The sequence below is a fragment of the Telmatherina bonti genome, assembly GCF_933228915.1.
Source record: "Telmatherina bonti genome assembly, chromosome: 16".
Taxonomy (NCBI): Eukaryota; Metazoa; Chordata; class Actinopteri; order Atheriniformes; family Telmatherinidae; genus Telmatherina; species Telmatherina bonti.
In genome coordinates, this window is record NC_136614.1 from 8,482,875 (window position 1) to 8,503,812 (window position 20,938).

Below are 20,938 nucleotides of genomic sequence, written 5' to 3' on the forward strand. Positions count from 1 at the left end.
TGTGTTGGTGTTGGTGTGTTGGTGTGTTGTGTTGGTGTTGGTGTGTTGTGTTGGTGTGTTGTGTTAGTGTGTTGGTGTGTTGTGTTGGTGTGTTGTGTTAGTGTGTTGGTGTGTTGGTGTGTTGTGTTGGTGTGTTGTGTTAGTGTGTTGGTGTGTTGTGTTGGTGTGTTGTGTTGTGTTGGTGTGTTGTGTTAGTGTGTTGGTGTGTTGTGTTGGTGTGTTGTGTTAGTGTGTTGTGTTGTTGTGGTGTGTTGGTGTGTTGTGTTAGTGTGTTGGTGTGTTGTGTTGGCGTGTTGTGTTGGTGTGTTGGTGTTGGTGTGTTGGTGTGTTGTGTTGGTGTGTTGTGTTGGTGTGTTGTGTTAGTGTGTTGGTGTGTTGTGTTGGTGTGTTGTGTTAGTGTGTTGGTGTGTTGTGTTGGTGTGTTGTGTTAGTGTGTTGTGTTAGTGTGTTGGTGTGTTGTGTTGGTGTGTTGGTGTGTTGTGTTGGTGTGTTGTGTTGGTGTGTTGTGTTGTGTTGGTGTGTTAGTGTTAGTGTGTTGGTGTGTTGTGTTGGTGTGTTGGTGTGTTGTGTTGGTGTGTTGTGTTGTGTTGGTGTGTTGTGTTAGTGTGTTGGTGTGTTGTGTTGTGTTAGTGTGTTGGTGTGTTGTGTTGGTGTGTTGTGTTAGTGTGTTGGTGTGTTGTGTTGTGTTAGTGTGTTGGTGTGTTGTTTTGTGTCATCCCTTCCTGTAGAGAATTTTATTCTCCGTTACTGATTCAAGTTTTTTTTGTTACTTTCAGGTTTTTTACGTCTTCCGAGTCTCCTGATTTCAGTTCGGATCATCTTCCACCATTCAGGTCCAACAACAAGCTTTTACTGTTTATACTGCGAAGATTCAAGGTCAAAGCGCTCAAACGGAAAACCCCGTTTTACTGGAGGAATAAATCCTGTTTCTTCTGTTTTGCAGGAAAAAGCTGCTTGATGCCGGTTTCCTCCCTTCGACAGAAACGTAGACCTGCTGTAACCTCCGTTCAGTCCTCACCTGCCGGTTCAGTCACCTTCACTTCCACATGGGACTTTTTCTGTGCAGAAATCCATTCTTGGTCTGCTTCCCTCTTATCTCTGTCTAACTCTGATGGCTTTCTTTTACTGACTGCCCACAAATGTCGCACCGAACTTTAAGTCCTCAACCTGCAGCTGGAACGGCTTCCAGACGGAGGTCAAACCGCAGCAGCAGCTGATCCCAGACGGCGACTCAGCGGGAGCGACTGCTTGTCCAGCTAACTACGCCTTTCCTGTTCTTTTCTCTTAAACTGATGAGATTTGTGTTTCATGCTGTATGTTTAATGTTTTTTTTATGCCGGCTGCAGGTTGTAAAGGAAACGGTCTCGACCAAAGCTCCGTGGAATGAGACATTTTGTCATCTCAGTGGGATTTACCCGGTTAAATAAAGGACAAATAAAAAATAAAATGTTCTGAATTTACAGTAAAATCTGATGTAAAGCTTTAAACTTTAATAGTTGTTATTTCGTGTTTTGTTGTTTCTTCAAAGTATTTTAAAATCAGCAGATTTTCTAAACCAAAAACAGCCTTCAGGCTTTAAAATGTCTTTAAAAAGATAAAAGACGAAATAAATGTGCGGATTTAATAAAAACCAGACTGGATCAATAACTGGCCCTAAACTTTGTTTCTGAGCCCAAATCTGAGAGAAGCAGACTGGAAACGAAGTGGCTGCCCTCCCGACACAACCTGATGCTGGTTCTGCTGGTTCTGGTCCAGATGCAGGTTTTATGATCCTAGTTTTCAGACCTTCCAGGTTTTTCTTTTCCTTCATTTGATGAATCAGCGGAAGCACTTCTACCTTCCAGGGTTTGTCTGGCCGTCACCTGCCAGCGTGCATCAGAGAAATTCACCGGAGACACGAAGCCTCTCTGCTCCAGCAGCACACAGAACTTCCCAACTTGGCACTTTTTCCATTTATCTCCAGCAAAGTTAAAGATCAAAGGTTGAAAATGCACCTTCAACCACCATTAAGGCTGAGAAGCGGCAGGATGAAGTCATTTTAACACGAATCTTCCCGGCTGCCGTCTCATTTCCAACAGGTTGGGTTTTCTGTGTGATGTTCTGTCTGGAGCTTCTCACCTCTTTCTGCTCGGCCTGCAGCGAAGCCTTCAGGACGTCCCTCAGCTGGACCAGCTGCTTCCTCTCTCCATCCTGAGTCTGCTTGATCTGAACAGAACACGGGAAACGTGATTTGGTCGCGTTCGCTGCAACGCCGCGAAGCTGCATCAGGAAGAGCATCCTCACCGCCGTCAGGTCTGCAGCCAGTTTCTCCACAGACGGTTTCAGACTCTCCACGGTTTGCAGCCCGTCCTGAAAGAAACTGAGCAAACACACGTGTGTGGAGAAGCCATCAAAGAAAGCTGCTCATTCTACGGAGCGTTAAGAGGAAAAGTGATGAAACCTATCGGGCTGAAACTGAACAAAGAGGAACTCATTGAATTTCCTGTCATTTTCTTTAAAAAGAGTAAAACTCTTAGAGCTGAAGATGTTTTAAGTTCTTTTCCTCCTGCTGTTAAACTGATCACATGACCTCATCTAATCCCCTTCTGCTCATTTCTGATTTCCGCTGTAACAGATGATTTCTTTTCTTTCTGTCTTTAAACCCGTCTGTCGTTTCCCGCTGCAGAGGAACATACTTGCACTGAGCGTGGAAATACTTGATGAGGTTCTGGAGGAAGTCAGCGCCTTTCTTCTGTTTGATCTCGTTCACTTTTAGCAGATACTGCAGGAAGGAGGCAGAGACGACAAAAAGAAATAAAAGAAAATTAAATTTCATTTAAAAAAAAACCAAAAAAAAACTGTTAAAACAGGAAACGTGAGCTAGATGGTTGTTAGATGTGACTTCCTGCCTGTGTCCCTGCCACAGGTTGGACTGATGGAACCTCTACGGGCGTCTGAACCAGCAGATCCAGTTCGGATCCAGTCCTCTGTTCATTTTCTGACCAAGCCAAAAACTGCAGTTCCCCCTTCATCCACTAGGGGCTCCAAAACAGAGCGAATCCCCATAGACTCCCATGTTAAAAAGACCAACTTCACAGCAGGAATAAACATGTTTACAGCAGGAATAAACATGTTTACAGCAGAGATAAACATGTTTACAGCCTGGTACAAACAACATTTTAGGTTTAATAGGTCAGGTTTACCTTCATGACAGCTGTGGGAGGGGGGTGAATTTTTAACTACTCTGTTTAGAATTAATTTAAGATAGAAACTCTGCATGATTAGGGGCATGTCCTTTTGATTGACAGGTACCCAATCTCCCGCTTCAAGTCAGAAGAACGTAGAACAACCGCGGTTTTTAGCCGGTTAACAACGTGACTTAGCTTTAGCCCGCTTACCTCCGTTAGCTGGTTAGCTCCTGTTATCTCCAGGTTAGCTCTTAGCTACAGAAAGCTCATAGCTCGCTAGATGTCAATCATCCACCATGACACTCAAAGCCCCCCTCTCAGCTCCACCTCTTTGCCCATATCTGTATTTTCTGGGCGAGACGACGCGCATGACGCTGCCAAGATGGTGATGGTAGGAACCGCCCACCGAGCTTCAATTCAGCTCTTCAGAAACCTACGGATGACGTCACATAGGCTCCGCCTGCACAATATGGTTCAGACTCAGTCAGACCAAAACCAGATGTTTAAAACCAGTTTTTACTGGGACAAACAAGCAGGATTCCAGTTTCTACAACTGGACTCAAACTGGTCTGCATGCTCTACAGGTCTCATCCTGGACTTTGAAGAACCAAGTCTAAAGGACGGACGTTTGTCAGTAGCAGTAAGATCTCTTCTCACAATCAGGACCAGCAGGATGGTTCCATATCAGGCAGGCCCACGAGTCTGGGAGGCTTCGCAAGAGAAACCCAGAATCTGTTCGGACAGCAAGGCCTTCATCCTGAACCTGCTGACCCACTGGAACAATGTCGTCCATCAGGATCAGCTATGGATCTGTGTTGCTGCAGTTTTTGTCTACAGCTGAATTTAAACTGGACCTGATTTATAAACGCAGAGTTACAAACCACAACATGGTGAGGACCTTCCCATCAGGCAGCTGGACCCACCCAGACTGTCCCGGAGGTCCGATCCGCTGCCCACATCGACCCAACACACCCAGTCCGATCGGTCTGACTCATCGGAGAGGCAGCAGTTCTGACCTCACACATCTGCAGCTGGAACATCTGCCGTTCCTTCTCCATGTCCTCCGCAATCTCCCCGCCGCTGAACTCGGTCCGAATCATGCCGTGCTGCTTGGCGTGTTCCCGCTTCTCCTTCTCGATCTTCGCTCTGCGGGAAACAGGAAACAGCAGACCATAACCGCCGCGGCTCAACGTCTCCTTTCATCTGAAGCAGTTCTGTCCCAGCTGATCCGAGGACAAACCCAAGTCAACGAATACCGCGACGAGACAGACGTCTCCTAGTTTCTGTCCCACCGCGATGAGACAGACGTCTCCTAGTTTCTGTCCCTCCGCGATGAGACAGACGTCTCCTAGTTTCTGTCCCTCCGCGATGAGACAGACGTCTCCTAGTTTCTGTCCCTCCGCGATGAGACAGACGTCTCCTAGTTTCTGTCCCACCGCGATGAGACAGACGTCTCCTAGTTTCTGTCCCACCGCGATGAGACAGACGTCTCCTAGTTTCTGTCCCTCCGCGATGAGACAGACGTCTCCTAGTTTCTGTCCCTCCGCGATGAGACAGACGTCTCATAGTTTCTGTCCCTCCGCGATGAGACAGACGTCTCCTAGTTTCTGTCCCACCGCGATGAGACAGATGTCTCCTAGTTTCTGTCCCTCCGCGATGAGACAGACGTCTCCTAGTTTCTGTCCCACCGCGATGAGACAGACGTCTCCTAGTTTCTGTCCCACCGCGATGAGACAGACGTCTCCTAGTTTCTGTCCCACCGCGATGAGACAGACGTCTCCTAGTTTCTGTCCCACCGCGATGAGACAGACGTCTCCTAGTTTCTGTCCCTCCGCGATGAGACAGACGTCTCCTAGTTTCTGTCCCACCGCGATGAGACAGACGTCTCCTAGTTTCTGTCCCTCCGCGATGAGACAGACGTCTCCTAGTTTCTGTCCCTCCGCGATGAGACAGACGTCTCCTAGCTTCTGTCCCACCGCAATGAGACAGACGTCTCCTAGTTTCTGTCCCACCGCGATGAGACAGACGTCTCCTAGTTTCTGTCCCTCCGCGATGAGACAGACGTCTCCTAGTTTCTGTCCCTCCGCGATGAGACAGACGTCTCCTAGTTTCTGTCCCTCCGCGATGAGACAGACGTCTCCTAGTTTCTGTCCCACCGCGATGAGACAGACGTCTCCTAGTTTCTGTCCCACCGCGATGAGACAGACGTCTCCTAGTTTCTGTCCCACCGCGATGAGACAGACGTCTCCTAGTTTCTGTCCCTCTGCGATGAGAAAGACGTCTCCTAGTTTCTGTCCCTCCGCGATGAGACAGACGTCTCCTAGTTTCTGTCCCTCCGCGATGAGACAGACGTCTCCTAGTTTCTGTCCCACTGCGATGAGACAGACGTCTCCTAGTTTCTGTCCCTCTGCGATGAGACAGACGTCTCCTAGTTTCTGTCCCTCCGCGATGAGACAGACGTCTCCTAGTTTCTGTCCCTCCGCGATGAGACAGACGTCTCCTAGTTTCTGTCCCACCGCGATGAGACAGACGTCTCCTAGTTTCTGTCCCACAGCGATGAGACAGACGTCTCCTAGTTTCTGTCCCTCCGCGATGAGACAGACGTCTCCTAGTTTCTGTCCCTCCGCGATGAGACAGACGTCTCCTAGTTTTTGTCCCTCCGCGATGAGACAGACGTCTCCTAGTTTCTGTCCCACCGCGATGAGACAGATGTCTCCTAGCTTCTGTCCCACCGCGATGAGACAGACGTCTCCTAGTTTCTGTCCCACCGCGATGAGACAGACGTCTCCTAGTTTCTGTCCCACCGCGATGAGACAGACGTCTCCTAGTTTCTGTCCCTCCGCGATGAGACAGACGTCTCCTAGTTTCTGTCCCTCCGCGATGAGACAGACGTCTCCTAGTTTCTGTCCCTCCGCGATGAGACAGACGTCTCCTAGTTTCTGTCCCTCCGCGATGAGACAGACGTCTCCTAGTTTCTGTCCCTCCGCGATGAGACAGACGTCTCCTAGTTTCTGTCCCACCGCGATGAGACAGACGTCTCCTAGTTTCTGTCCCTCCGCGATGAGAAGGACGTCTCCTAGTTTCTGTCCCTCCGCGATGAGACAGACGTCTCCTAGTTTCTGTCCCTCCGCGATGAGACAGACGTCTCCTAGCTTCTGTCCCTCCGCGATGAGACAGACGTCTCCTAGTTTCTGTCCCACCGCGATGAGACAGACGTCTCCTAGTTTCTGTCCCTCCGCGATGAGACAGACGTCTCCTAGTTTCTCTCCCACAGCGATGAGACTGACGTCTCATAGTTTCTGTCCCACCGCGATGAGACAGACGTCTCCTAGTTTCTGTCCCTCCGCGATGAGACAGACATCTCCTAGTTTCTGTCCCACCGCGATGAGACAGACGTCTCCTAGTTTCTGTCCCTCCGCGATGAGACAGACGTCTCCTAGTTTCTGTCCCTCCGCGATGAGACAGACGTCTCCTAGCTTCTGTCCCACCGTGATGAGACAGACGTCTCCTAGTTTCTGTCCCACCGCGATGAGACAGACGTCTCCTAGTTTCTGTCCCTCCGCGATGAGACAGACGTCTCCTAGTTTCTGTCCCTCCGCGATGAGACAGACGTCTCCTAGTTTCTGTCCCACCGCGATGAGACAGACGTCTCCTAGCTTCTGTCCCTCCGCGATGAGACAGACGTCTCCTAGCTTCTGTCCCTCCGCGATGAGACAGACGTCTCCTAGTTTCTGTCCCACCGCGATGAGACAGACGTCTCCTAGTTTCTGTCCCACCGCGATGAGACAGACGTCTCCTAGTTTCTGTCCCACAGCGATGAGACAGACGTCTCCTAGTTTCTGTCCCTCCGCGATGAGACAGACGTCTCCTAGTTTCTGTCCCTCCGCGATGAGACAGATGTCTCCTAGCTTCTGTCCCTCCGCGATGAGACAGATGTCTCCTAGCTTCTGTCCCACCGCGATGAGACAGACGTCTCCTAGTTTCTGTCCCTCCGCGATGAGACAGACGTCTCCTAGTTTCTGTCCCACAGCGATGAGACAGACGTCTCCTAGTTTCTGTCCCACCGCGATGAGACAGACGTCTCCTAGTTTCTGTCCCACCGCGATGAGACAGACGTCTCCTAGTTTCTGTCCCACCGCGATGAGACAGACGTCTCCTAGTTTCTGTCCCTCAGCGATGAGACAGACGTCTCCTAGTTTCTGTCCCTCCGCGATGAGACAGACGTCTCCTAGTTTCTGTCCCACCGCGATGAGACAGACGTCTCCTAGTTTCTGTCCCTCCGCGATGAGACAGACGTCTCCTAGTTTCTGTCCCTCTGCGATGAGACAGACGTCTCCTAGTTTCTGTCCCTCCGCGATGAGACAGACGTCTCCTAGTTTCTGTCCCACCGCGATGAGACAGACGTCTCCTAGTTTCTGTCCCACCGCGATGAGACAGACGTCTCCTAGTTTCTGTCCCACCGCGATGAGACAGACGTCTCCTAGTTTCTGTCCCACCGCGATGAGACAGACGTCTCCTAGTTTCTGTCCCACCGCGATGAGACAGACGTCTCCTAGTTTCTGTCCCTCCGCGATGAGACAGACGTCTCCTAGTTTCTTTCCCTCCGCGATGAGACAGACGTCTCCTAGTTTCTGTCCCACCGCGATGAGACAGACGTCTCCTAGTTTCTGTCCCTCCGCGATGAGACAGACGTCTCCTAGTTTCTGTCCCACCGCGATGAGACAGACGTCTCCTAGTTTCTGTCCCTCCGCGATGAGACAGACGTCTCCTAGTTTCTGTCCCTCCGCGATGAGACAGACGTCTCCTAGCTTCTGTCCCACCGCGATGAGACAGACGTCTCCTAGTTTCTGTCCCTCCGCGATGAGACAGACGTCTCCTAGTTTCTGTCCCACCGCGATGAGACAGACGTCTCCTAGTTTCTGTCCCACCGCGATGAGACAGACGTCTCCTAGTTTCTGTCCCACCGCGATGAGACAGACGTCTCCTAGTTTCTGTCCCACCGCGATGAGACAGACGTCTCCTAGTTTCTGTCCCTCCGCGATGAGACAGACGTCTCCTAGTTTCTTTCCCTCCGCGATGAGACAGACGTCTCCTAGTTTCTGTCCCTCCGCGATGAGACAGACGTCTCCTAGTTTCTGTCCCTCCGCGATGAGACAGACGTCTCCTAGCTTCTGTCCCTCCGCGATGAGACAGACGTCTCCTAGTTTCTGTCCCACCGCGATGAGACAGACGTCTCCTAGTTTCTGTCCCTCCGCGATGAGACAGACGTCTCCTAGTTTCTCTCCCACAGCGATGAGACAGACGTCTCATAGTTTCTGTCCCACCGCGATGAGACAGACGTCTCCTAGTTTCTGTCCCTCCGCGATGAGACAGACGTCTCCTAGTTTCTGTCCCTCCGCGATGAGACAGACGTCTCCTAGCTTCTGTCCCTCCGCGATGAGACAGACGTCTCCTAGTTTCTGTCCCACCGCGATGAGACAGACGTCTCCTAGTTTCTGTCCCTCCGCGATGAGACAGACGTCTCCTAGTTTCTCTCCCACAGCGATGAGACAGACGTCTCATAGTTTCTGTCCCACCGCGATGAGACAGACGTCTCCTAGTTTCTGTCCCTCCGCGATGAGACAGACGTCTCCTAGTTTCTGTCCCTCCGCGATGAGACAGACGTCTCCTAGTTTCTGTCCCTCCGCGATGAGACAGACGTCTCCTAGTTTCTGTCCCTCCGCGATGAGACAGACGTCTCCTAGTTTCTGTCCCACAGCGATGAGACAGACGTCTCCTAGTTTCTGTCCCACCGCGATGAGACAGACGTCTCCTAGTTTCTGTCCCTCCGCGATGAGACAGACGTCTCCTAGTTTCTGTCCCACCGCGATGAGACAGACGTCTCCTAGTTTCTGTCCCTCCGCGATGAGACAGACGTCTCCTAGTTTCTCTCCCACAGCGATGAGACAGACGTCTCATAGTTTCTGTCCCACCGCGATGAGACAGACGTCTCCTAGTTTCTGTCCCTCCGCGATGAGACAGACGTCTCCTAGTTTCTGTCCCTCCGCGATGAGACAGACGTCTCCTAGCTTCTGTCCCTCCGCGATGAGACAGACGTCTCCTAGTTTCTGTCCCACCGCGATGAGACAGACGTCTCCTAGTTTCTGTCCCTCCGCGATGAGACAGACGTCTCCTAGTTTCTCTCCCACAGCGATGAGACAGACGTCTCATAGTTTCTGTCCCACCGCGATGAGACAGACGTCTCCTAGTTTCTGTCCCTCCGCGATGAGACAGACGTCTCCTAGTTTCTGTCCCTCCGCGATGAGACAGACGTCTCCTAGTTTCTGTCCCTCCGCGATGAGACAGACGTCTCCTAGTTTCTGTCCCTCCGCGATGAGACAGACGTCTCCTAGTTTCTGTCCCACAGCGATGAGACAGACGTCTCCTAGTTTCTGTCCCACAGCGATGAGACAGACGTCTCCTAGCTTCTGTCCCACCGCGATGAGACAGACGTCTCCTAGTTTCTGTCCCACCGCGATGAGACAGAAGTCTCCTAGTTTCTGTCCCTCCGCGATGAGACAGACGTCTCCTAGTTTCTGTCCCACCGCGATGAGACAGATGTCTCCTAGCTTCTGTCCCACAGCGATGAGACAGACGTCTCCTAGTTTCTGTCCCACAACTTTTTGGTCTTTTAGCCGAGTTTCTTCCTGTCATGTTGCTATGCTACATGTTAGCATACAGACAAAATAGAAAACAGCTGAAATTGGCAAAAGTAATAAATAAAACTTTTATGAAATGGGGCGGGGGTGTGGGTGGGGGGATTAGGGGTTCCTAATCTAGAGGAGGTTCAATCTCACTTTAAGATGAATTCATTTCCTTTCAGAGCAGATTTTTTCTTACAGCTTGGCCTCGTAGTCCTTCCAGGCTTTATCAAACGGCTTCTTCAGGTCCTGAAGGGCAAAGAAAACGTTTTGTCAGAGCAAGATATCGTTGACTGTCAGAGGAAATACTGCAAGATGATAATGTGTGTGTGTTTGTTTCATCACTACTGAGGTTATCGTGTGTTTTATACTGTTATGATGTTAAAATAAAACAGAATATCTGAAACTTTTCTTCAAAGATAAAAAAAAAAAAGTGATGTGCCGGTTTCTGGTCCTGGTTCTGGTTCTGGTTTAGGTTTCTGTAAGTAGACTTCTCAGCCTCAACCACAAACCAAAAGTTATGAAAAGTTTTAAAAAGTGCAGAAATGGATTTGAATTCCTCAGCGGTGATGAGAGCAACGAGCAGCGGAGTGGAACCGACCCCTTTCACTCCTTTCAGGTCTCCTTTCAGCAGACTGTCCAGAGGAAACGCGATGATGTTGTTCATGTTCTGCAACTGGAAACAGGAAGCCCAGTTACACACTTCAGCACAGACATGGATACAAAGACACCGCTCTGGTCCCAGTCCTGGTCCCCAATATGGTCCTGGTCCCTGCTCTGGTCCCAGTCCTGGTCCCCACTCTGGTCCCCAATCTGGTCCCCCTCTGGTCCCCACTCTGGTCCCAGTCCTGGTCCCTGCTCTGGTCCCAGTCCTGGTCCCCCTCTGGTCCTGGTCCCCGCTCTGGTCCCAGTCTTGGTCCCCAATCTTGTCCCCGCTTTGGTCCCAGTTCTGGTCCCCCTCTGGTCCCAGTCCTGGTCCCCACTCTGGTCCCCAATCTGGTCCCCCTCTGGTCCCCACTCTGGTCCCAGTCCTGGTACCCGCTCTGGTCCCAGTTCTGGTCCCCCTCTGGTCCCAGTCCTGGTCCCCACTCTGGTCCCAGTTCTGGTCCCCCTCTGGTCCTGGTACCCGCTCTGGTCCCAGTCCTGGTCCCCAATCTGGTCCCCCTCTGGTCCCCACTCTGGTCCCAGTCCTGGTACCCCCTCTGGTCCCCAATCTGGTCCCAGTCCTGGTACCCCCTCTGGTCCCAGTCCTGGTCCCCAATCTGGTCCCAGTCCTGGTAACCCCTCTGGTCCCAGTCCTGGTCCCCAATCTGGTCCCAGTTCTGGTCCCCCTCTGGTCCCAGTCCTGGTCCCCACTCTGGTCCCAGTCTTGGTCCCAGTTCTGGTCCCCCTCTGGTCCTGGTCCCTGCTCTGGTCCCAGTCCTGGTCCTGGTCCCCGCTCTGGTCCCAGTCCTGGTCCCCAATCTGGTCCCCCTCTGGTCCCAGTCCTGGTCCTGGTCCCCGCTCTGGTCCCAGTCCTGGTCCCCAATCTGGTCCCCCTCTGGTCCCAGTCCTGGTCCCAGTTCTGGCCCCCCTCTAGTCCTGTTCCTGACAAGTCTTTAATGAGGCTGACCGGAGGAAAGATCCTGGATCTTTTAGGGGTCTAAAAGCCGTAAGACTCATTTAACACGTTCCCCCAGAGGAACAACTGGTTTTTCTTTGTTTCGGGTCTCGTTATGTTCTCAGTCAATGTGGTGGATTTTACGCAGGAATCTGGCAGAATGTGTGATCCTGCAACATTTTCAGGTAAAAACATCAGACTGTTTAGTTTCTTGTTTCTGCTACGATGATTCACAACTGGAGGAAAATCTGCCTTCGCTGCCGTTTAACTTCATCACGATAAAGCAGATCGGCTTTACACACACACACACACACACACACACACACACACACACACACACACACACACACACACACACACACACACACACACACACACACACACACACACACACACACACACACACACACACTCCAACCCATCAACAGGAATGCATTGCGAGCCCATCAGCTCCAGACGTGTGCGTCCCACAAATGATTCCTGCAGAAACGACCATCTGACAGCTTAACTGAATCTGCAGCAGCTCGGACCCTCACCAGGTTTTTAAAGAGCGCCGTCAGCTCTTTGGTGAAAAGGGAGAACTTGATGAAGGCGTTGCCGACTTCCATGTCCTCCTTGGACATGCAGTTCTCCCCAAAGTTCTCCATGAACTGCATGTACTGCTCCTCATTCTGCACATGAGCTGCAACACAAAGATCTGGACGTCAGACACACAGCGGCCGCTATGAACTCTGGGTAAACTCAACTTTTACTTTAAATTCAATAGAAATGAACATCAAACATCTCCAGGCAGTAAAAAAGAGAAGAAAACCAGGGCTGGAGGTCCAAAACATGCAAATACGAGTCAGCAAATCAACATTCAGCAACCATGTGACTTCAGTCCCTCTGAAGGGAAATAAAACTGAATTAATAAGAACATGAGAACAAGCTGGTTATCTATCTATCTATCTATCTATCTATCTGACAGAGAGACAGTTCTTCATCAGACGAAGACCCGGAGGAAGAAGAGCGACCAGACGTTGGTTCCAGCGGTCTGACAGAAACGCTGAATAACGTTTCTTCATGACGAATCTCCAGTTTGGCTTCAGATCCTCGCTGCTTGCAGGAGGACGTGCAGCGACAGGAAGCAGCACGACAGGAATGTTTGGACTCCTACTGCCTGAAAACAAAGCGAGCCGCCAGCCTGCGGCCGCCGAACCAAACGCAGGCGTACGACCCCCGGAGCGACGGCAGGAGGTGTGACGCTGCCATGTATACATGAAGACAAACCCACCCAGACCAGACGTGTTGATGGCCTTCACAGACTTCTTGATCTTGTACAGGAACGACCTGTCCAGGTCCAGAGCCTGAGGACGACACACAACATGGAGATTACTGAGGTTACCGTGGCAACAGGTTCACACGAAGAAGTTCTGCATTCAGAATCTGGCCGAGTGAAGAACAGAAGCATCAGAACCAAACTACCTTCATCTAAACGCGGTGATTCTCAACCTTTTACACGCTGAGCCCCGTTTCCGTCCCAGCCCCCCCTCAGCGAGGTGCTTCACACCTCAGTCTGCAGCCGGATCTCCAGGAGAACCACAGATGCACAGTTCAGACGTTTACACCGACTTTCAACAATATTTCACTTCTGTTTCTCATCTCCATCTTTTATTTCCATGTCTGATTTTATTCCAGATGTTTGTTGACACGAATCTTCTCCTCACCGGCTGCCGTTCTCATTTAGAAAAGTTTTTAAAGTTTTAAATGTTTAAATGGTCTGGCTCCTCCTGCAGCATCGTCGTCCCGTTAGAGCTCTCAGATCAGAAGACCAGATGCTTCTAGTCGTCCCGAGGACTCGACTCGTGGAGACAGAGTCTTTTCTGCAGGAGCCTCCAAACTCTGGACCAGTCTCCCTCTTTCTGTGAGGTCTGCTGGGACTTTAAGTGGTTTTAAATCCCTTTTGAAAACTCATCTTTTTATGTTGCTTTTACCTCCGGAGAGCAGAACCACTCGGTCTTTTCTGTCTTATTAGCTGTTATGTTGTCTTTATTTTAGGGCTTTTAATGTTGATTTATTTGATTTTACCTGTACAGCACACAGGTGACTTTGACGTATGTGAAAGAGCTCTACAAATAAAGTTTGTTTGATTGATTAATTTCATCCAAATATTTTAGATATTCTACATATTTGTACAGTTAAAGATTTAGTAAAAATATTCTTCACAGCTACGTGGAAGAGAAGAAATACAGTATTTTACAGTAACTTGCTGACTGGAGTCGCCTCATGTTACAAACTAAAGCCCCCCCCCCCCCTCTAACAGGTGTAGATGTGTGTGGACACATCTACACCTGTTAGACAAACATTGATGGAACAGAGTTGAGGTTAAATGGAGGCGTTCCTGCAGCCGCCGACGGCACAGAGAGCCAACATGTCGGTGTCACGTCTCGTTGTTTCACATGTTTTCTAAGTTCCAGATTCCTGTTTTCTTCTTCTGCAGTTTTTTTTCCGGTTTAGTTCCTTTGTAGCCTTTAGTCCTGTTAGATTCACCTGGTCTTGTTAGTTTCATCCATTTCTGTGTCTTGTTCTATGTATAGCCTTGGTTTCTGTTTCCAGTTGCTGGTTCATGGTGTTAGTTTGCCTTGTTTTCTCCGTCCCAGTTGGTCTAGAAATGAAACCTTTTTCCTGCATTGTGTCTGCCTCCTGCCTCTCTGCCCTGCAGTGGGTCTCCAGACCCCCCACTCATCGTGACAGTTGGAGGGCTTAATGAGCCACAACCAGCAAATACTGCAGACAGAGTCCTGAAAACCAGCGGTGTGAGAACAGAGATGCAGCATAACCTGAAAACGTCATAGAACATTAAAAAAAAAAAAAAAAAAAAAAAAAGACCACAAAGTTAAAACTGTTGTGTAATGAAGAAAGAAACTGAAACACACATCTGCTGTCGTCCAACTCGTTGCTAAAACAGCCACATGTGGAGGTTGCCGAGGCCGGATGGCAGCTTTTACACGGAAATAAAACCCAAAGAAAGGCTAAAAGAGGAGAAGCGTAAAGTCTGAATGAAGAAGCTGAAATAAAAACTTAAACAATCTCTGACCACAACTGGCTTCAGGAAGTTGCTCCTCAGCTGCAACACGACACAAAGTTATCACAAAGTCTGCAAAGAGATCACAACTAGTTTTTAGAAGTTTCTGCCTTAAACTCAACACGGTGCCCCCCCCATGTCCACTGAGGCTCTGGTTTGGAGAGGCACCTCGTTTGTTTCTTTCTTACTTTACCTTTGCTCAGATTTGTGGGTCTGTTTGCTATTATATACGTATGTATCTTAAACACACACACACACACACACACACACACATGAATAAAAAGTCGTGTGTTTGTATGAAACCCCAGTTAGCTAGCATGTTTTCTACAACACACAACATGCAGTAACTGTAACTTCTACCCGATGTGTTCTGATGCAGCCTGATCGGATCAGAACCGTCTGATTAATAAGTTTAACAAGCATTTCTGCTCCCATCCAGCTTCTAATCCAAATACCTGTGTCCAGGTAAACATGGCTACGAATTGTCTGCGAGGGAAAGCAGCTGATTAATTAAAGATAAAACAGTAAAAAATGATTTGCATTCATTTATTTTAACTGATTGTTTTACAAATGACTGTTTTTCAGACAAAAGCTGCTCTAAATTTGCAGAAACAGGCTTTAAATGAGCCGCTTACAGATCAGCTGCTCGCAGCTCAAAGCCTCACTGTGGGTGGGGCCTCCTCAGTCATGTGACCCTTCATGGTCCACACCTGTAACCTGAAGCCTTCCCTCCCACCATGGGTGCGTCGTGGTTCAGTGACTCAGTGTCTGAAACATGCGGACAGTCCAGAAGCTCCGCTGCTGTTTGCACAACACTGAACAAAGTCCGCTTCACATTCGCCCTGAAAACTACGAGTCGGGATTCTTCGTAGGTCCGGAAAATTCCTCCGAGTATCTGCAACGTCCATAAACCACATGCAGGCGAGACGAGAGTCCATCAGAGAGGGACAGGCGTGATGGCCAGGTCTGCAGCATTCCTGCATGAAACAATGTAACACCTCACTTCCTTCAACTCAGCCAGAACTGGAAGAAAAACCGGTTTCAGAATTACAAATGATACAAGGAAATACGAAACAAACGCCACCGCAGACATGAAGGGGAAGAAAACTTCCAAAAAGGTCAAAATTTCCAATGTGAGAAAAAAAAATCCAACCCGAGGTTTAAAACTCTGGAAATGTGGGAGAATCTTCCCATTTTCAGCTTTTCTGCAGACGCTCCCTCATCCTGTTAACTCCAAATAAAATGTCTGTTTACAAACAGCAAAGAGATTAAAGCTACCAGATGTTGCATCTGCAGATGTTTCCTGAGTTCCACCTGCAGACATTTCTAACATCCAAACAGGTGAACACATCACAGTGATGGAAGGATCAACATTTTTATCCCAGTCATAGAAACAAGCATCAGTGTCTAACAGCGCAGAGTGTGTTAACTGGGGTTAAACAACACACACATCAGTTCAGGCCGACAAGTCGGGACACGGTGGAGGCGGGGACGAAGCCACAGGAGGAATGAGAGGAGATGTAACAGAGAGAAAGACGGATCAAGGCGAGACGCTTCATGTCGGGACTCGATCGGACCGGCGAGACTCCATCTGATGGGCTGGAAGTCCCAGCATGCAACGGGAACTCATGACGTCCACACCTGCCATCCTGCTGATTCCGACCAGTTTTTAACGTGTTATGAAGTTAAAATATAATAATAGAAAAATAAAATAATAGAAATCTTTCATTTAAAAAACTCGAAGGTGAAAAATGGTTCCTGTTGTGGATAATAAACTATTTTCAGGTCCTGACTGGGATCCTCCATGCTGGCGGTCCTACCTGCTCTGGGGGCTGTCGCCGTGGTGACGGTTCCTATGAGCATGGGGGGGGGGGGGGGGGGGGGGGGGCTTCCTGGTGGGGTTGAATCCCAAAGATATTTTCACATCTGTATCAAGTCAGATGTTCATTCAACCATTATCCTAACCGCTTAATCTGATGAAGGGTTGAGGGGGAGCTGGAGCCTATCCCAGCAGTCTTTGGGCAAAAGGCAGGGTACATCCTGGACAGCTCGCCAGTCCATCACAACCACTCACGCTCACTCCCATGGGCAATCTAGAGTAACCAGTTAACCCAACATGCACGGTGGGAGGAAGCCGGAGTACCCAGAGGGAACCCACGCATACACGGGGAGAACATGCAAACTCCACACAGAAAGGCCACTGTCCAAACCCCGCCCCAACCGAGGAGCGAACCAGTGACCTTCTCGCTGTGAGGCCACAGTGCTAACCAAGTCAGATTCTGCTTATTTATTTGTTTCTTTTAAAGAGACAGTGGTTAGGGAGTCATGTTGGTGGTTGTGTGGGGTCGCTGTCTGTCCTTGTGTGTAAGGACAGACACACAAGGACAGACAGTCTTCAGTCTCCGGACATGAACCGAAGTCTCGGTTCATGTCCGGAGACTTCGGTTCATGTGTCCGGAGACTTCGGTTCATGTGCGGAGACTTCGGTTCATGTGTCCGGAGACTTCGGTTCATGTGCGGAGACTTCGGTTCATGTGCGGAGACTTCGGTTCATGTCCGGAGACTTCGGTTCATGTCTGGAGACTTCGGTTCATGTGTCCGGAGACTTCGGTTCATGTGTCCGGAGACTTCGGTTCATGTGTCCGGAGACTTCGGTTCATGTGTCCGGAGACTTCGGTTCATGTGTCCGGAGACTTCGGTTCATGTGTCCGGAGACTTCGGTTCATGTGTCCGGAGACTTCGGTTCACGTGTCCGGAGACTTCGGTTCATGTGCGGAGACTTCGGTTCATGTCCGGAGACTTCGGTTCATGTCCGGAGACTTCGGTTCATGTGTCCGGAGACTTCGGTTCATGTGTCCGGAGACTTCGGTTCATGTGTCCGGAGACTTCGGTTCATGTGTCCGGAGACTTCGGTTCATGTCCGGAGACTTCGGTTCATGTGTCCGGAGACTTCGGTTCATGTCCGGAGACTTCGGTTCATGTCCGGAGACTTCGGTTCATGTGTCCGGAGACTTCGGTTCATGTGTCCGGAGACTTCGGTTCATGTGTCCGGAGACTTCGGTTCATGTGTCCGGAGACTTCGGTTCATGTCCGGAGACTTCGGTTCATGTCCGGAGACTTCGGTTCATGTGTCCGGAGACTTCGGTTCATGTGTCCGGAGACTTCGGTTCATGTGTCCGGAGACTTCGGTTCATGTGTCCGGAGACTTCGGTTCATGTGTCCGGAGACTTCGGTTCATGTGTCCGGAGACTTCGGTTCATGTCCGGAGACTTCGGTTCATGTCCGGAGACTTCGGTTCATGTCCGGAGACTTCGGTTCATGTGTCCGGAGACTTCGGTTCATGTCCGGAGACTTCGGTTCATGTGTCCGGAGACTTCGGTTCATGTGTCCGGAGACTTCGGTTCATGTCCGGAGACTTCGGTTCATGTGTCCGGAGACTTCGGTTCATGTGTCCGGAGACTTCGGTTCATGTCCGGAGACTTCGGTTCATGTCCGGAGACTTCGGTTCATGTGTCCGGAGACTTCGGTTCATGTCCGGAGACTTCGGTTCATGTCCGGAGACTTCGGTTCATGTGTCCGGAGACTTCGGTTCATGTGTCCGGAGACTTCGGTTCATGTCCGGAGACTTCGGTTCATGTCCGGAGACTTCGGTTCATGTCCGGAGACTTCGGTTCATGTGTCCGAACATGAACCGAAGAAACATACTAAGAAAAGCGTCTTTAGGTTTAGTGACTGTATTGTAGGTAATTATAATTAAAACCGTGTCAGTATTTTTATCCATTCTTCTGCTTCAGTGTGAAACATTTTAAACCAGGAATCTCTGCAAACTACTTAAGGTGAGTTTTCAATGAGACGATGCTGCTTCAGTAAAACAACTTTGCTATTTATGATAGTTGAAAGTTGGATAGTTTATTTCCAATGTAACCAACAGGTTTTTCTTTGTGTTCAGAATGAAAAGTCTCCAAGTGGTGATATAACTTGTTTGGCTGCATACTTTATATTACATGATAATATTTTGATATATGCAAAAGACTGCCTTCTCATTATTACCCACAACTGGTTATTACTATTACTGGTCAAGCAGGGATCGATATGTTCCATCACCGTCTGTTCTCTTTTTTTTATTACTTGAAGTCTCTTGATTTATCATCGCTTCCTATGAGTACTTTTACAAATTCATCCAGTGTAAAAACTCCCAGTTTTATTTAGCCTTGTCGCGCCCCCCCTGCGATAACTCCCCAGTTTGGAGACCACTGGTTTAACAGACAACTGGAACTGGTCAGCGAGAGGTTGAAAAAGCACACATTTCAGCACATGGCTGAATGTGATACAAGAACACAGTTACAAGTTGGCATCGTCAATGCCGACTGAAAAATAGGTTTAGGTCCATATTTAATATAAATGTCTTAGATTTCAGTTGGGAAATTGGGATCTAAGTTTTATTAGATGGAGAGAAATTCATCAGGCTGTTTCTTTTAGCTTTAATTCACCCGTCAGGAAACAGGAGTTCCTCTGCCGCCGGTCAGACAAGCAGAAGTCCTTCACACACTCTCGTTTTAAATACAGACTCAGCTCATCTCTGGTTACGTTAGGGAGCAGCGGGCTGCCACCTCTGTTACCCAGGCAGGAATAAGGGCTGAGGCCAGGCCTCCATAATATTTTACTCCCACATAATACTATTACACAATACTTTAATACCTCCATAACTATATACTTTCAAATGCCAGTTCAAGAACTTAAACCAGGGTCCGTCATTCCCAGGTTTGCCTCTCTAACCACCAGGGCACAACTTCCATGTTTATCCAGCATTAGATGACTGGAGCCACAAAAAGTACCTTAAAAAGATCATAAAAATACAAGACGGATATGATGAAGGCACGAGACGATGATAAAGATGCAAAGATCAACAAATTCACCAGAAAGACGCGGACCACTTGTCTTTTTTGGGTCTTTTATACTTTACCACTGTGAGTTGATTTGTCTTTCAATCTTGTTGTACATTAAGCATAAATAATGACAACAAAGGATAATCCATCTACGAAACGACTATGACAAGGAAAAGCCACAGACACAACAACAAAAGTCAAACATTACTGCAAAGTGAAGGAAACGGAAAACAAAAGAGACTAAATTACTTCAAAGTGAAGCAAAGAAAAAAATACTTTCAAACTAAACATCATATATCATCGTCTATTAAAAGCAAAAGTACATGATGAAGTACATGAGTGTGTTTTGACACTGCATCACATCAGACAGCTGTTTACTCTGCAGAGCTGCTCAGTCCAGCTGCAACATGATGGCTGTTTGGAAAGATCGTTAAAGAAAAACATTCCTTATTCATTTGGTAAGCTGCTGCAGAGTTAAGGCCTTGTTTCTATTTCTATCAGCATCTACAGTGTTTGCTCAATTAAAGGTACAAACGAAGTAGACTCCCCCACCCAACCTGTTGCACACACTTTCCTTTCATGGCCATCAGTCATGGGGTTCGCTCCTTTCTGGAAGGGCGGGGTCTCCTCTCCTTACCTGTGTCAGACTCTGCGTGTCTCACAGTAACTTCCTTCTGTGCCTTTTGACACTGAAACGTTGCTTCCTCTCTGAACTTCAGTGAAAATGTGCTTCTTCATGCTGGAGTTGCAACAGGAGGGGGGGTGTAGCTGTGGACTCTTACAAAACACGTCGCCCAGACCGAGCTGCCGTTACAGGAGCAGGAAGTGTGTGTTTGTCTCGCTTCCTCTTTTTTACAATGAAAAACACATCTGTGCAAATATCACATTTAAAACTCGCCACAGAAAAACATGAAAACTCCTCAACACGAAGTGTCGAAACAAACATTACGTGCGAGTGCGCGTGTCAGCGCGCGCGCGTTCTCACCTCTTCCAGCGATGCCACCGTGTTCCTGCATTGGGACATCCGGGTGGTGAAGCTGGAGGTGGTCGGAGCCTTGTAGTCCTCATTAGTCTCCGCGACAAAGTCCGTGACGCTGATGAGCTCCGGCATGGTGAGCTCCAACACGCCGCGCGCTCACAAAGTCCTGAAACTGCGCGCGCGTCAGTCCGCGCAGGTGGAGCAGCCACACCTGGACGCCTCGGAGCGATCCGGACTGTCAGAAAGCAAAGATCCGCTGCTGGTTCCTCATGCTGAAGGCGGAAACTGCGGAGTTTAATCTGTGAAAACACAACCTGGGGTCCATGTTGGATCTGCGGGGGGAGACTCCGTCACGGTCCTCACCTGTAGGAGCGCGCGGGGGGCTGCCGTGCAGCTCTTCCAGGAACCAAAGTCTCTCTCTCTCTCTCTCTCTCTCTCTCACACACACACACGGATAGACGCACACACTGCCGCAGCAGGGCGTGTCTACAAACCACGCCCACAGTCTGAGCATCTAAGACACACACACACACACACACACACACACACACACACACACACA

At 49.2% G+C, this 20,938-nt stretch overlaps 1 protein-coding gene across 1 annotated transcript in view; it reads right to left on the reverse strand.

Annotated features, from left to right (window-relative positions):
• The window catches only part of asap2b (ArfGAP with SH3 domain, ankyrin repeat and PH domain 2b), a gene marked incomplete at its 5' end in the record, with an annotated part of 49,091 nt that extends 28,583 nt beyond the window's left edge, over positions 1–20,508 (reverse strand). Inside the window, 9 exons of the mRNA XM_079255829.1 lie at positions 2,119–2,205; positions 2,284–2,359; positions 2,676–2,761; positions 4,184–4,313; positions 10,047–10,096; positions 10,449–10,523; positions 11,984–12,129; positions 12,721–12,793; positions 20,383–20,508. Coding sequence (XP_079111955.1) covers positions 2,119–2,205; positions 2,284–2,359; positions 2,676–2,761; positions 4,184–4,313; positions 10,047–10,096; positions 10,449–10,523; positions 11,984–12,129; positions 12,721–12,793; positions 20,383–20,508 — 849 coding nt within the window. The remainder of the gene's footprint in view (positions 1–2,118; positions 2,206–2,283; positions 2,360–2,675; positions 2,762–4,183; positions 4,314–10,046; positions 10,097–10,448; positions 10,524–11,983; positions 12,130–12,720; positions 12,794–20,382) is intronic.
• Between the last annotated feature and the right edge of the window lie 430 nt (positions 20,509–20,938).